Source organism: Epinephelus fuscoguttatus, linkage group LG17 (assembly GCF_011397635.1).
Source record: "Epinephelus fuscoguttatus linkage group LG17, E.fuscoguttatus.final_Chr_v1".
Taxonomy (NCBI): domain Eukaryota; kingdom Metazoa; phylum Chordata; class Actinopteri; order Perciformes; family Serranidae; genus Epinephelus; species Epinephelus fuscoguttatus.
In genome coordinates, this window is record NC_064768.1 from 6,380,700 (window position 1) to 6,396,396 (window position 15,697).

General features: G+C 40.3%; 1 protein-coding gene across 1 annotated transcript in view; it reads right to left on the bottom strand.

Moving 5' to 3' along the window:
* Positions 1-15,697, bottom strand: part of LOC125904333 (protein MTSS 1-like) — a 132,943-nt gene that overhangs the window by 28,053 nt on the left and 89,193 nt on the right. Inside the window, exons 4-7 of the mRNA XM_049601676.1 lie at positions 9,185-9,269; positions 6,447-6,538; positions 6,154-6,228; positions 3,852-3,863 (exon numbers count right to left, since the gene is read on the bottom strand). Coding sequence (XP_049457633.1) covers positions 3,852-3,863; positions 6,154-6,228; positions 6,447-6,538; positions 9,185-9,269 — 264 coding nt within the window. The remainder of the gene's footprint in view (positions 1-3,851; positions 3,864-6,153; positions 6,229-6,446; positions 6,539-9,184; positions 9,270-15,697) is intronic.

Here is a 15,697-nt window from a genome sequence, read left to right on the forward strand (position 1 = left end):
CTCCAGGTACAGACACAAGATTTTTAAGAAATCACATTATTGCAGAAAGGGAAACAAAAGTATGTTCCCTCTTTTCATAGCTTTTTCTCTGCCTCACATTCAGATGATGCAAAGGGAACTCATTCCAACAGCAGAGGTTTCCCCTCATTTTTCCCTCTTTTGAACTTCCTCCCCCTCACATTACATTCATTTCATTCCAACACAAGTTCTTCCTCTTATTTTCCCTCTTTGAATCTCTTATTTCCTCGTAACATTCATTCCTCTGCAGAGGGAGTTTCCTCTTGTGCTGTAATCACAGGCTGGAGGACCAAAGCAGCTCTACCACATCTAAGGTTCCTCTGGGGTCAATCACAGGTCCTGTTTATTTTGTTTTAAAAGCTCAGTTCAAAGCTGGAAGCCATTGAGTTCTTTGTCGGCAACAACAACAACGCTTTTGTTCCCACTCATAATAAAGCTGGTTTTAGTACAATGAATCAGACTGGAACGACTTGTTCTAAAAGCAGAGGACTTGTTTTGGTGTTAACTTGTGGTTCTTTGCAGCTCAGTGGGTACAGCGGAGCAATAACACTGACATATAACCCCTCATTAATACGATTAAGCTGATTAGTTTATTTGTCAGTTACTTGATGAAGAGAAAATTGCATTACATTTTTAATCAATAGACATGACATGACATCATTTATTGAGCAACATGAGTCTACAGCCATGCTAACAGCTCTGTGAGACTGTACTCAGGCACTGGGCTTGGGCTATATCACGGTATACCTGGGTGTTTAGAAATCCTGATTGCAAGATTTTTGAACACAGATGCTCCTCTTTCAAAAAATATTTTAAGGGCTTTTGGTCTTATTACAGAATTGCTAGAGAGAGACAGGAAAGAAGGAGAGAGAATAGGGGTAACATGCAGCAAAGGGCCCAAGGTTGGTATCGAACCCCAGTTGCCGCAAAGGACCTGTGTAAGGCAAGCATTCTACCTATTGAGCTAAAAGTCACCCCAGTTAAATGGACACAGAGGTGCTCTACTGAGGTAATTTATTGTAGTGCACATAATGTTACCGAAACAGTATGAAGCTGGCCAAAAATGGCAGAGAGAGACCGCAGGCAAAAACAGCATATTTTCACATATGACACTGGTACTGGTGGTAAGACGAACTAAGATGGTTTTGTTTTGTTTCCTGTCGAGTCTGAAGTGCATTTTATGATGTGTTAAAAATGCAGTTAAGCTACTTTAAGTTCGTTTAAAGAAAGAAACTTGAGTTCACAAGGCATACGGTTGTATTTTTCTGTTAAAAGCCTCCTACAGACTGAGATTTTCGCTATATCATAAGTTTAGTGCAGCTACACTGTGCGACCTGGATCTAATAAACTTGGGTACGACATCAGTTTTGATGTATGCAGAGTGCTGCTGCACAGGTTATTACTTCTCCAACTGCGGAGCACAACACAGAGGGTCACACTATTAAATAACCTAAAGTTTTGTGGGCACTATATACTGCGGTGTGTCTCTGTGTGTGTTTGCTAGCTGCTAGATTGCTCACCTTGCAGCTGCAACTCTCTATTTCCTTCCATGCTTTGTCCTTCTTTGCACGATCATGATAAGAGCTGGAGGACACATCACACAGGCAAGGCTTCTGCTGCCACAACTCCACAAGGTTTTCCTCTTTGCTGGAATCACACACATTTCTTTTAGCATGTTTTGCCTCCATGGGGAGCTGCTATCCGTCTGTTTGTTTGGGTTTAGTGCCAGTGTCTCACTGAATGCTGCATTTCTATTAGTTGGCTAGTAGATGCAGTTGGTAGCAGCAGTCACACAGTGAGACGGTCATTCCAGATTTCTGACACTGTCAGAATTTTATACCAGGCTGCCTTCAATTGCAAAACCATGACAACGGCCATCCTTGAACCTCTCTCACCGTGCAACATAGGACCACCTGTTTAGAGCCCGACTAAAGATATTGCCACGTTCCATTCACAATGTTCACTTTTCGTCTGGGACAGCCTAAAATCGCACAGTGTATACCAGGCTTAATGAGGAAAATCAACCCAATAGCCAGAAAAAAAAGTTGGCATTGTATGTTTCTGCAAACCGCTTATATGTGTTAAAATTGTACCTGAGTACATAGTGGATACTTTGAAAGTTTACATTTCAAAGCTGTGATTAGGACTAGGCACAAAAACCAGTTGGATATTGTTAGAAAAAGATCACGTTTAGGCAGAAAATACCCAGTTTTGGTTGCACAGTCACGACCAGAGAAGCTGCTGATGTCTAGGTTAAAAACAACTGCTTTCAGTGTGTTGGAGCGCACTCAGGCACAAACTAGACTGTTCATAAATTCGGAGTGCTGTCTGAATGTACTGCTCAGTTATCCAGAGTACCGCATTTTGGGAGTGGCAGAGCGCAGTGTGAGCACTCTGTCTGGGGAGACGGAGCAGCAGAGTGCCGAGCAGAGTGAATGTGTGATTAAATGAAATGTTGGTTAATTCATGTAGAAATATAACGCTCCATTTCTACGACCAACATGGACATGATAACCTTTAATACACATAAAGTTATTCATCCCTACAACAGGAAATACTTTTTCCCTGACCTGTGTGTGCTGCATGTACGAGCATTTCTGATGATGGCCTCCGTCCAGTCCTTTCGTCTTATCACATTTTACCCTAGTTGTCTTTGTTTTTGTTGATGGACAGTGGCGGCTGGTTTTGGGTTTTGAGCCATGACTCCTTCTATTCTGGCTCCCAATAACACAACAAGACCACATTTAAAGACTCCTATGTAGCCTATAGCCCTGTGGTGAAGAGGCAGGTTTGGCTTCCAGCTAATGACATAATTGTGATGTCGGCCCTAAAAGGATGTATTACTATCTTTGTTTAGTCTGTTAGCATGCTAACATTTGCAAATTGGGGTTACATTCAGTTGGAGACATATATATGTATAACAATGTTCACAGCAAGCCATCCAGTAATTGTTGAGATATTTCAATCTGGCACAAATTGGTGGATGCACCAAATGACACGCCAACCCAAGAGCTGCCAGCGTGCCTAAGAATAAGAAACAGTTTTTGGTTTGAGTTTGTTTGATGTGAAGGTTTTCTGGATTTTTCTTCTTTAAATCATTGTTAATTAAATATCTTTGAGTTAACAGTTGAAAACTTGTCGTAGCTCTCTGGAGTATGTAGAAACTGTAAATGGCCCCTGACAAATCTTTAGCATTCCTATACTGACATATACAGATAAATTTGTGATAAAGATAATATTATTGCTTTGTCTGTATGATCCTCTGTGTTTCCAGATTGTTGTTGTGTAGTGTGTCAGTCACCCTGCTGTGTGTTGTTGTCGTTGGATTATGTCACACATTTTCCACAAAACAAGCCGAGGAAATCTTTTCCTTTGAGGACTCTTGTTTAGCGTGACTCTGCTCTTTGATATGTTCAGACTTCAGTTGTGTGAGTCACACAAACATCCAAACAACGTGGGAACATATTTCAGCTGACCAAAGAGGGCTGGATCTGATTTTGGCAGGGCAGATAAGTGAGAGAGTGCTTAACGTGTTAGAGAGACAGAAGTGTCTCTTCTGTCTGGCAGGATGACACAAAACCAGCAGAACTTTGTGTATTGTTTAATCTCTCTGTTGATACATTTATATATTATAATATCAAATATATATATTTTGATATTCATGTCTCAATTATGGTTTTGTTTAAACCAAACAAGACTAAAGACTGGAGGAACTGTTCTAAAATACAGATACTTGAGGATGAAGAGACATGTAAACACTGAAAAGCTTCCAAACAAACAAAAGAATAATTGTTTACGATGGACAAGAGCAAAGAAGTAAGAAAGTGACTTACCAAATACATCAGCTGGATAGAGCAGAGCATGATGGGGCACCACAGGAAATGAAGGCAGGTCATTGGTAAAAGAAAAAAACAAACAAACATGATATAACTTTATAAATCACTTCAAAGGTGGAAGAAGTGATTGTGCCGTCAAATCTATAATAATACATCATCAATTATTATTAACTTTATTTAGTTTTAATGATCTGAATCTTTCAAATAACTAAAGCTGGTCAATAAATGTAGTGGAGTGGAAGTAAAAGGCAGCATAAAATGGAAATACAACAAAACTGTACTTAACTACTTAGTTAGGGACTGTTTATTTATGAGAGGGGTGGTACAAAATGGGGGTGTCATGTCAAATACTTTTTAAGACACTAGGGGGAGACTTATGTATTTATTCAGACTCAGAGGAGGGACATCTTTTTATTGGTTGTACAGTATAACAGCCTACGAACGCCAAAACCTGCCAACAGATTTGAAAGGCAGCTTAGCCTATGTAGCCCTCTCCTACAGTATGAACCATCCAGATCTCTCAGGTCCTTTGGGGGAGGTCTACTTTGTGTCCCCAGAGTCAAAACTAAACATGGAAAAGCAGTGTTACATTTTTATGCACCACAAATCTGGAACAAACTTGCAGAACACTGCAGGTCTGCACCAACTCTCAGTTCTTTTCTGTTTGTTGCAGCCTTTTATTAAATCAAATACTTTTAATGATTAAAGATTAAAGATTAAAGCTCCACTGATTGTCACACACCTGAGTGTGTGAAATTTGTTCTCCGCATTTGACCCATCCCCTGAGGGAGCGGTGAGCAGCAGCGGTGCTGCGCTCGGGAATCGTGGTGATCTATTTATTCTGATTTATTCTTGTATCATATACCTGGCTCATTCTTGATTTTATTTTCTATTCTCTTAAATGGCACCTTTTATTGTATTTAAATGTTCTTTCATAATGTGTTTCTTTTTGCACTTTGTCTTTATGTTATTGTTGTTTTATGTAGAGCACTGTGAATTGCCTTGTTGCCTGATTGTGCTATATAAATAAACCAAAAACTAAAATAAAAATCACAAAAAATTGCACCATTTACCACAGACAGAAACCAGGCATGTGCACAGATAGACCCCAGGTGGTGCTTGAGCACCTGCCCTTTTTGCAAGACATGTTTTTTTCTATTTCTTTTAATATTCTTTTATTTTATTTTTTAAATTTGGCCAATTGCATCAATTGAGTCTCAATTAAGTCTATTGTTTGCCCAACAACTGCATTTTTGTTGAGCCACTGCTCCTACCTCTACAAATCAAGTGCCCTGCAGAGCAGCATCATGTCTTCCTGACCTGCCTTCATGGACAGCCAGGTAACAAAAGTGTTTGCCCTAAGCCTCAGCATTGTTTGTCACTGTTGTGAAATTAAACCACTATTAAAACATATTAATACAGCCAGACTAACTTAGGCAATAACCCACCTTTAAGTTTAACATCAAGTAAGCTAGGCTGTGGTAAAACCACACTGTCTCCGTCCAGCTCTCTGACAGATTCGGGTTCACCAACTGCCCAGTTTGAGTGGAGACAGACACCGAATAACTTTCCCACTTCTGCATTTTTTTTTTAAACCAAAACTCAGTTTGAAATAATGTTTGCATCTTCCACACTGCGTCATTCCTAATTAATTTGCAGAGGAAAAAAGGAGTGAGGGGTGCATGTTTCTGTTCTCTGGGATTCTTAAACAATATTTAAAGCTTATTTAGAAGATAATTACAAGAATGAGTACATGCCTATTTAAAAAAGAAAGGAGAAGAGAATGAGGAGAGGAGAAGTTTAGCTTTTGCTCATCAAAGGGTATGTACGCACTCCTTCTGTGCTGTTTGCACATTGCTCCAGCTCCAACACTGACATTTGGTGTGAATATAAATAAATATGGTTATTTATGGTGGAGGGAGCGTCTCTCATTTCCACTGGTCTTTCAGGAAGGCTCAAGGAAAAGTATTTGTAACTCTGGGGAGGGTCAGGGTGAGAAAAAGTTCACAAAGTCACACCCCAAACACCCTCACTCCTCTGATAATGAACAGTTCCTTACACTCCACCACTGCATCTCTTCGTTATGTCACTGAAATACCATCACTGATTTATTTATTTATCCCATGAAGACCACAATAATATCACCATTCACCACATCAACACCACTGATCATTAAAATATGACAAACCATTCCCAGCTTTCCAGCTCTTTCAAAACAGCTTGTTATTACAAACGCCACTGTGAAGTTTCTTCAACTTGATAATAATCTCTCATCAGTGACCAAACAGACATTACAAACCTTTCTTTGCCTTCTTCTGCAGCTTCAGAGTGTCTGAAGATCTCTTCTTGATTTCCTGACGGGCCTTCTTATACTCTGCAGAGGAACACACACATGCACGCATACAGATAGAGAACACAGTGTGAAACATGCAAAGAAACTGTATGGACATATTTTAGGTCAGTTTCCCAATGATATGTAACAAATATCCACACAGTTTGAGGGTCGATGAACATGAACCCATACAGACACATGACACACATCACTGCATGCTTATGGTGTCTGTGCTTCACAGTGTTTCTGTGTTTGTGTACCTTTGGCGTGGTCTTTATCCAGAGTGTTGGCTACTCTCTTCCACTCTTCCATCTGCTCCTGTAGAGGGTTAATCAGACAGTCCAGAAACACCCTGAGAACACACACACACACACAATATATATATATAAAAAAACGTCCATGAGACATTAACGTCAGGGTTAAGGTTTAACGTTAAAGATTACAGTAAGATAAGGTTGGACTACTCGCCGAGGATATAGAGCATTGTGCACATGCACAAGTAAAATAATATAAATCTCCTCAAATGATCTCAAAATCTTGCAAAAATAATTTCTAAAATATCTTAAGGTTAGCTTAAAATAAGGTCAGACAGATCATGCATTGGCCTGAGTCTTGTTGGGGAGTGTGCAGCATAAAAAAGGAAAATACACGGCTCAGGCATGAAACAACAGTCGACTCCCCACATTGTTTCTTAGGCTAAAATAAAATGTAATCTATATATTATCTCCAGGTGTAAGCCTGGAAGTGATCCTGCTTGATCATGTGTATGTATGTGAATGTGTGTATCTGTCTGTCTGCAGCTAATCTTGCAAACTACTGGACCAATCAGCCTTACATTTTGTGTGCACATGTATAACTGTATACTCAAGGGCCTCTAATGGTTGTGGCTGGGTTTGGGTGGCATCACGATATTACAGTATACCAGGTAAATCTCAACAAATTTGCATGTGGTGCACATCACGCACCTCCAGAGGTCAGTGTGGTGCAACAGGCAGCTGAACTGACTGTGAGTGGTGGAGATGGAAACAGCCAGAGGCAACAGCAGAGAGGATAGAGACACTGCAGGGAAAACAGCTTATATTCCCATCTAACCACAAGTATCATCATATCCCGTATACCCTGGTGAAATTCCAGGAATGTATGAAAAATTAGGTTCAGTCTAAGCCTACAATAGTTGCATTTTTTTAAGTAACTGTTTCATATCATCACTGACTGCTCAGGGGCTGGGAGTTTTCCAGAAATCGGCTTGGGTAAAATAAAAATTGTAAATTGTATAAAAAAATGTTGCAGGCCACATTTAGGCGTGGCTTACAAACTGACATCCATAGAAAAGTTTGGTCTCATTTTGAAGTGGAGCATTGACAAATTAATTTTATACCTAATATGTTGTGATCCACTAGGGTTAGGCACAATATGGGATGACATTTTTTGGCTTAACTTTTAATTTGCCAGCTTCACTGCCATGTGTACTGTTATAGAGCTGGGAGGAACATTTGCACCAGGTGCATCTGCACCACAGTCCAGCGGCAACCCTGTTTTGTTCCATCAGCTGCCCGGCGTCATACCACAGCAGCCGTTTCAGAAACAGAGCATTTTGCCTGCCTCATTTTGTAGACTTGCTGATTTTATTGATTTGGTCATTTTTGGTTGATAATTGTGCTTCTACAATCAGTAAGCAGACTATGTCGTTTAAAGGTTTATTTTTTCGTCTGTTTTGTGGTTATTGTACTTATTTCCTACTTTGTTGCGCTGCAGTTTAAAGCCAGGTAACAATCTGCAGATTGTCTTTCTGATTGGATGATGAGATCTTATGTGGCGCAGGTGTAGCAGAATTTCAGGACCCTGAACACATCGTTGCACGACATTTCAGAATAAGAGTCACTTTATTTATCTTCATTTGGTAACTTTAGATGAGCTGCTGCCTTATTTTTTTTAAACTATGCAATCAGAACACACTACACGTGTGTGTGTGTGTGTGTGTGTGTGTGGGGGGGGGTGTGTGTGTGTGCTTGTTCTTGCTACATAGTGACAACATGTTTATAAGCAACACAGTGAGGACTTTTTGGAAAGTGAGGACATTTCTGCTGGCTATTCAAAGGCCTTTTTGAGGGTTAAGACTTGGTGTTCAGGTTAGAATTGGTTTTAGGTGAGGGTAAGGGGCAAGGGAACGCACTTTGTCAAAATTTGTGGCTGTGTTTAAGTTATATAAAATACATTAATTCCCACAATTAAATGGTATCTTCTGAAATGCGCTGTGGCACATCTTCTAGAAGTACAAGAACTGCCAAGAGTGGCTGTGATGCTGAGTGCACTTTTTTAGTTACATTTAAAATCCTCCTGAAAATAATCAGATTATTTCTTTAAATGCTCTAACCGTACTTAAATTAATTTTTGCAGGTTCATTATCAATTAATCTGTTGAATGTTTTCTCAATTAATTGTTGGATTTACAGAATGTCAGAAAATGGAAACATTCCCATCACAGTTTCCCAGAGCCTGAGGTCTTGTTTTGTCCGATCAGCAGTCCAAAACCTGAAGCTATATATTTAGTTTGCAATGATATGAAAGAGAGAAAAGCAGCACATTGACTGTGCTCTGTGGTGAGAGATGGATGGATGTTTGCATGTGGAAATGCATCATATAACTAGCATCCAGAGGTACTGTATCTCTGTTTACTGACTCAGCTGGAGTTCTCATCTTCTCATTCCAGTCTGACAAACTCTCTCCTCCATACTGGGAGAGTTAATGGACTCATGCAGAGAAAGGAAGATGAAGAAGAGGCAGAGGAGGAGGATGGAGTGGTTTTAGGCTCTAGGAAAGACAGATGATGCTGAAGGACTCAGAGAACATGCAGCATGAGCGTCAGAGACTGAACAGGGAGAGACAGAGGATGGAAAGCTGAAGCAGGAGGGAGAGGAGGAGCAGGTTGCCATAGAGAGATGGGAGGAGATGCTACACCTGTTCAACACACACAAACACACACACACAGATCTGCTCACATGGAGAACTGGCGGAGCTTGGCCTCGATACTGCGGTGCCTCATGCACATCCTGGTGAGGGCTGAGCCGATGTCTCTGGTCCCTCCTGAAAACAAACAAAGAGACACAATCTGTCGGTCAAATGTGTCAAACTGTGGCTGCAGATCACTAGCCTGGTGAAACCATCCTGATCATGCGAACTCATATTCGATTTTGCTCTGCAGATCAGTCTGGCCATGCAATCATAAAGGCGCATTCTGGCATCGGCTAAAGCTTACCGGGCCAATCACAGCCGTTTATTACTTTGGGGCGGGCACGTCATCAGAATAGGAGGGGCAAGGAGTGGAGTGAATGCATTTTGTAAACAACCAACATGGCTACTGATTTTGAAACTGCAATGGTAAACGTATTGAACGAACTGGAATGTACATTTTCTCTAAAAGCAGAGCAAACGGCTGCACTGAAAGCTTTTATTGAAAAAAAGGATGTTTGCTGTCCTTCCTACGGGGTTTGGTAAGAGTTTAATATACCAACTGGCTCCGTTGATCGGGAAAAAGATGGGACTCAGTGAAAACCCAGCGGCTATTGTTGTTTCTCCGCTAGTTGCTCTCATGGGGGAGCAGGTCAGGGAAGCGACCAAGCTGGGAATCACAGCCATGCAACTCTGCAGCTGCCATTGCCAAAAGACGGCAACACTCTTTCCCATACATCATCACAGCTCATCTCTGCTGCACGCCACACTTGCTTGCTGCTCTGTTCAATCAATCAATCAATCAATTTTATTTATAAAGCCCAATATCACAAATCACAATTTGCCTCACAGGGCTTTACAGCATACGACATCCCTCTGTCCTTAAGACCCTCACAGCGGATAAGGAAAAACTCCCCAAAAAAAACCCTTTAACGGGGGAAAAAAAAAACTGTAGAAACCTCAGGAAGAGCAACTGAGGAGGGATCCCTCTTCCAGGACGGACAGACGTGCAATAGATGTCGTACAGAACAGATCAACATGATAAATTAACAGTAATCCGTATGACACAGAGAGAGAGAGAGAGAGAGAGAGAGAGAGAGAGAGATGCAGGTAATGACAGTAGCTTACAACAACATTAATGAAAGTAATAATATTATAGTTATAATTCTGGTTACTGCGGTACAATATGTTGAAAGTATGTATTAATACCTGGCAGTATACATGTGTGACAATAATCATATGTGTATAATAAGAGAAGAAGTATGACTAATGACTAATGATGGCAGCAGCAGCAGGAGGCATCTGGCGGGACCACGGCAGCAGCACAACCACACACGTCACGCTGTCCAGGCACCGCTGCGATATGAGTTAATCTGAGAGACAGTGGAGCACAAAGGCTCCGGAGAAGAAGCCGAGTTAGTGACATCCAGAATGGCCGGGTTAGCTAGATGCAGTAATAGGATACGAGAGAGAGAGAGAGAAGGAGAGAAGGGGCCCGGTGTATTATAGAGGGGTCCTCCGGCAGACTAGGCCTAAGTCAGCCTAACTAAGGGCTGGTACAGGGCAAGCCTGAGCCAGCCCTAACTATAAGCTTTATCAAAGAGGAAAGTCTTAAGTCTAGTCTTAAATGTGGAGACGGTGTCTGCCTCCCGGACCGTTTACAGTGGCGTTGTGCTAGCCTGCGTCACACGTTTCATTTACTCTCAGCCCCTTGGTAATCGAGGAAATGTACACTCCGTGTCCAGACTCATTCGCGTTTTGCGAATTGGTCTGGCAACGCCAGGCTAGCAGATCACTGGATGGTCTTTGAAACAGGTTATCACACTTCAAAACTGAAAATTAAATCAATAAAATGCAACCAACAATAGTTTAGTTTGAATTCTTCAGTCTGCACCGCTGCAACAAGGGCTAGCCGCACCTTTCCCATGTGAACTACCAGTGCGCCCCACTTTTAAGTCAGTACAACATATAAACATTTTAACTATCTGCCTTTCAACATGCCACCTCATCTACTAATGTACAGTTTTAGCCCACTAACTATCCCACTATTGGCAATGGTACTACTGTACTTTCAATAAAGCAATCGTACTATCAAATTCACAAAAACCCTGTCTGAATACATTGCTCTTCTTCATGGGTTCAGCTGACTATTTAATCTGCAATTTCCTATGACCTGTATCCCAAACACACACCATGTGAAACTAAATCTAAAGATTGAGATTTATCAGACTTCCACCAGACTCACATTAATGTAAAGGCTGCCACAGCAAAAGGTTAAATGTGTCTATGGGGTGCCGTTTGTAAAGTGTCTCACGCTGAAAATAACATCAACATTTTGCCACATTTAGCTTCAAACAATGTTTAAAAAAGTATTGTGATTTTTTTAACGTCACCTTTTACCACATTTACAGCAATATTTGTTAACTTAGAAATATATTAAATAGTTAAATCTAAATATTAAATGTGGCACCTAAATGTTAAATGTTAAATCTAAATGCTAAATCTAAATCTAAATGCTAAATCTAAATCTAAATCTAAATGTTAAATCTAAATATTAAATCTAAATCTAAATGCTAAATCTAAATCTAAATATAAATGTTAAATCTAAATATTAAATCTAAATATAAATCTAAATGTTAAATCTAAATGTTTTGGGTGAAACTAAATATTTAGCTAATATGCAAATTCACACTGCCGGTCACCGGAAGTACCAAAATAAAAGCTCGAGATGGTCAGACTGTTTATAGAATCAAATAACAAATTAAAACCAACTTATCGGGGGAAATGGACACTTGAACATACATTAGCGTGATAATAACTACCTAAAATAACAAGAAACGTGTTTGGAGAAATTTTATTTGATGTGTAATTTGAGCTGTTAGTGTCCCTTCTGAGGGAATCACCTTGTTGTTTACAAATACTTCCGGTAGAAAACCAGCGGAGTTTAGCAACATATATATATGCACATCTCACGTTTTCATGTCACTGTATCACCGCTTAGACTAATCTGGTGTTTGTAAAGCCTATAAACACTATGACTGAACAAACATTACTATCACGTTCTGAAATTAATAACATGGTTATCGTAGATTAGCGGGCTAACTGTTAGCTGTATTAGCCCGTTAGCGGTTCTGTAATGACTCACTAACTCTAAACGGTCCGTGAAGAAAATATTTTTCCAGCGGATGTCTTAGTTACAACATGATTGAGCTAACTGGAGTAGTTTAATGTATCCGACAATGGGAGGCTTTAACAGATGACGTCCTGATAGCTTTGCTGCAGCCACTGATGCTTTCTAGACATTGTGATTTCCCAAAACTGAATAAATACCACACATCGCAAGACAAAACTGCTTTGCTAGCTCAATCATGTTGTAACTAAGACATCCGCTGGAAAAAAAATATTTTTTTCACGGACCGCTCAAGAGTTAATGAGTCATTACAGACACTGCTAACGGGGCTAAGAACTGACGGTTGTTAGCTTAGCTTAGGTTGTTAATCCCTCCGAAGGGACACTAACAACTCAAAGTACACATCAAATAAAATTTCTCCAAACACGTTTCTTGTTATTTTAGGTAGTTATTATCACGCTAATGTATGTTCAAGTGTCCATTTCCCCCGATAAGTTGGTTTTAATTCGTTATTTGATTCTATAAACAGTCTGACCATCTCGAGCTTTTATTTTGGTACTTCTGGTGACCGGCAGTGTGAATTTGCATATTAGCTAAATATTTAGTTTCACCCAAAACATTTAGATTTAACATTTAGATTTATATTTAGATTTAACATTTATATTTATATTTATATTTAGCATTTAGATTTAGATTTAGATTTAATATTTAGATTTAGATTTAGATTTAGCATTTAGATTTAGATTTAATATTTAGATTTAACATTTAGGTGCCACATTTAATATTTAGATTTAACTATTTAATATATTTCTAAGTTAACAAATATTGCTGTAAATGTGGTAAAAGGTGACGTTAAAAAAAATCACAATACTTTTTTAAACATTGTTTGAAGCTAAATGTGGCAAAATTAATTAATGCATACTTCCAACATATTGTACCGCAGTAACCAGAACTATAACTATAATATTATTACTTTCATTAATGTTGTTGTAAGATACTGTCATTACCTGCATCTCTCTCTCTCTCTCTCTCTCTCTCTCTCTCTGTGTCATACGGATTACTGTTAATTTATCATGTTGATCTGTTCTGTACGACATCTATTGCACGTCTGTCCGTCCTGGAAGAGGGATCCCTCCTCAGTTGCTCTTCCTGAGGTTTCTACCGTTTTTTTTCCCCATTAAAGGGTTTTTTTTGGGGAGTTTTTCCTTATCCGCTGTGAGGGTCTTAAGGACAGAGGGATGTCGTATGCTGTAAAGCCCTGTGAGGCAAATTGTGATTTGTGATATTGGGCTTTATAAATAAAATTGATTGATTGATTGATTGAAAATGTTGATGTTATTTTCAGCGTGAGACACTTTACAAACGGCACCCCATATGTGTCTCTTGTTCTGACCTCTTAAAGCTGGGGTAAGCAGTTTTACTTTGGTGTCGTTGTGCAAAAATGCTATAATAAGCATATTCAAATTCCAGTAAACTGAGAGAAAACTGAGAGAAAACTTCCTCTTGGCTCTGTTTTCAGGCTTTAGGAAATCTAGCCCATGACAAGAGACTTTGTCCAATCATAGGTCATTTCAGAGAGCATTCCTATTGGCTGTTCTACAATTGCAGATGTGCATGTTTGTCTCTTCAGATGATGAAAGTTAATGATGAAAAAGAAGAAAGTTGCTTTCCCAGCATTAACAACTGTCTACACTGCAAAACAACCCAAAAAAGAAAGAGGGACTTATCAAAAAGAGTCTAAAACAGAGTCTGACAATAAACAAACAAAAAACAATGCGTCAATATCAGCAAAGTGTTTCAGAGATGGAGAGAAAATGTTGCTAATAGTTTAATCTTCTGCCAACCAAAGCAAAAGGCTCGCGGCTGCAGCTTCAAGTGTGAATCATAGTGTGTCCCCCGCCTTACTCTCCGCCACAACAGACCACATCACCGGGAGGAGAGCAGGCAGCAGCTCTGGAGACAGACCAGACAAGACAAACTTTCTGGTGCTGCCAGTACACAGGCTAGACCCTGCACTGATGCTGGATACCCGATGACGGGGGAATTGTACTAGCATATTACAGCTGCTTCAGCCACTGACTGAAACTTTGTCTCCAGGGCTGCTGCCCGCTCTCCTCCTGGGAGAGCAGTCCACCACAGCGGGGAGCAAGGCGGAGGGATCGTGGGGAGGCAAGTAGCTAATTATTTTCTCATTTGTGGTCTGATAAACAGAGCTCTACGATGAAACAAGATAAAAAAAAAATGAATGTACGGGAAACACTGTGGGTGGCACAGTGGTGTAATGGTTAGCACTGTTGCCTCACAGCAACAGGATACCTGGTTCAATCCTAGGAGGGAGCTCTTCTGTGTGGGTTTTTCTCCGGGTACTCCAGCTTCCTCCCACAGTCCAAAGACATGCAGGCTGGGGATAGGTTAACTCTAATTTCTCTCCAAATTGCCCGCAGGTGTAAATGTGAGTGTGAATGGTTGTCTGTCTCTGTTGGTGTGTTTCAAATCACATACTTCCGTTAGTATACTTCTATGTAGTATACTATGTGCACTATGTACTTATTGGCGTAGTGTGCAAATTTCGACAGGGTAGTGTTGTCTCAAACCACACACAGTTTGCGGTACCACATCATTACAGACTGCTAAATTAACCCAATAAACATACTGCTGGCTTATACCCGACAACAGTATAGTGGTGCTTAGTGCAAAAAACTCATGTATTTGTACAATGCAACGACGTTCATGGTTGCACAATCCTCGGCCGCTATTTCCAGTTTGAAAAGTGGTCCCTCCCCTTCCGCTATGTAGCCAAGATGGCGACCACTGAGGATGAGAAGTGTCCATAGTTCCACACTCAACTTTTTGACCGTTTTGAGTGCACCATCCGGGTACTCATAATGCACTGCATTTTTCCATACTTCTCAGTGTGAACGCACTTATGCACTCAAAATATTAAGTGTAAGTACAGAGTACGCAGTTTGAGACACCGCATATGTGTCAGCCCTGCGATAGTCTGGTGACCTGTCCAGGGTGTTCCCTGCCTCTTGCTCAATGTCAGCTTGGATAGGCACCAGCCCCCCTACGACCCTCAAGAGGACAAGTGGTTACGAAAATGGATGGATAGATGGAAGGGAAACACTGGGTTACTGTATGAAGCGTGTGCATAAGCCTGTGGTCATATGGTGGGAGGGGCTTAGGACAGAGAGGTAAGGGCTGCAGGAGGAAAGTGTATTTTCACATTCTGTCATTTTTATGCCTTTTCCAGATCCCTGCCAACCACAGCTTCACAAGTGCTGTACTATATTAGCTAATAATTATAATTATCGGTTTAAATAGCCATTAGTCAGGTGAACTCAACAGGAAATACTGTAAACGAGCCTTTTTTTTTTAGTTGTTGAGGAGATTATTTTGATGACAGATTTGATTAGAAATGTTTTGGTTGTCT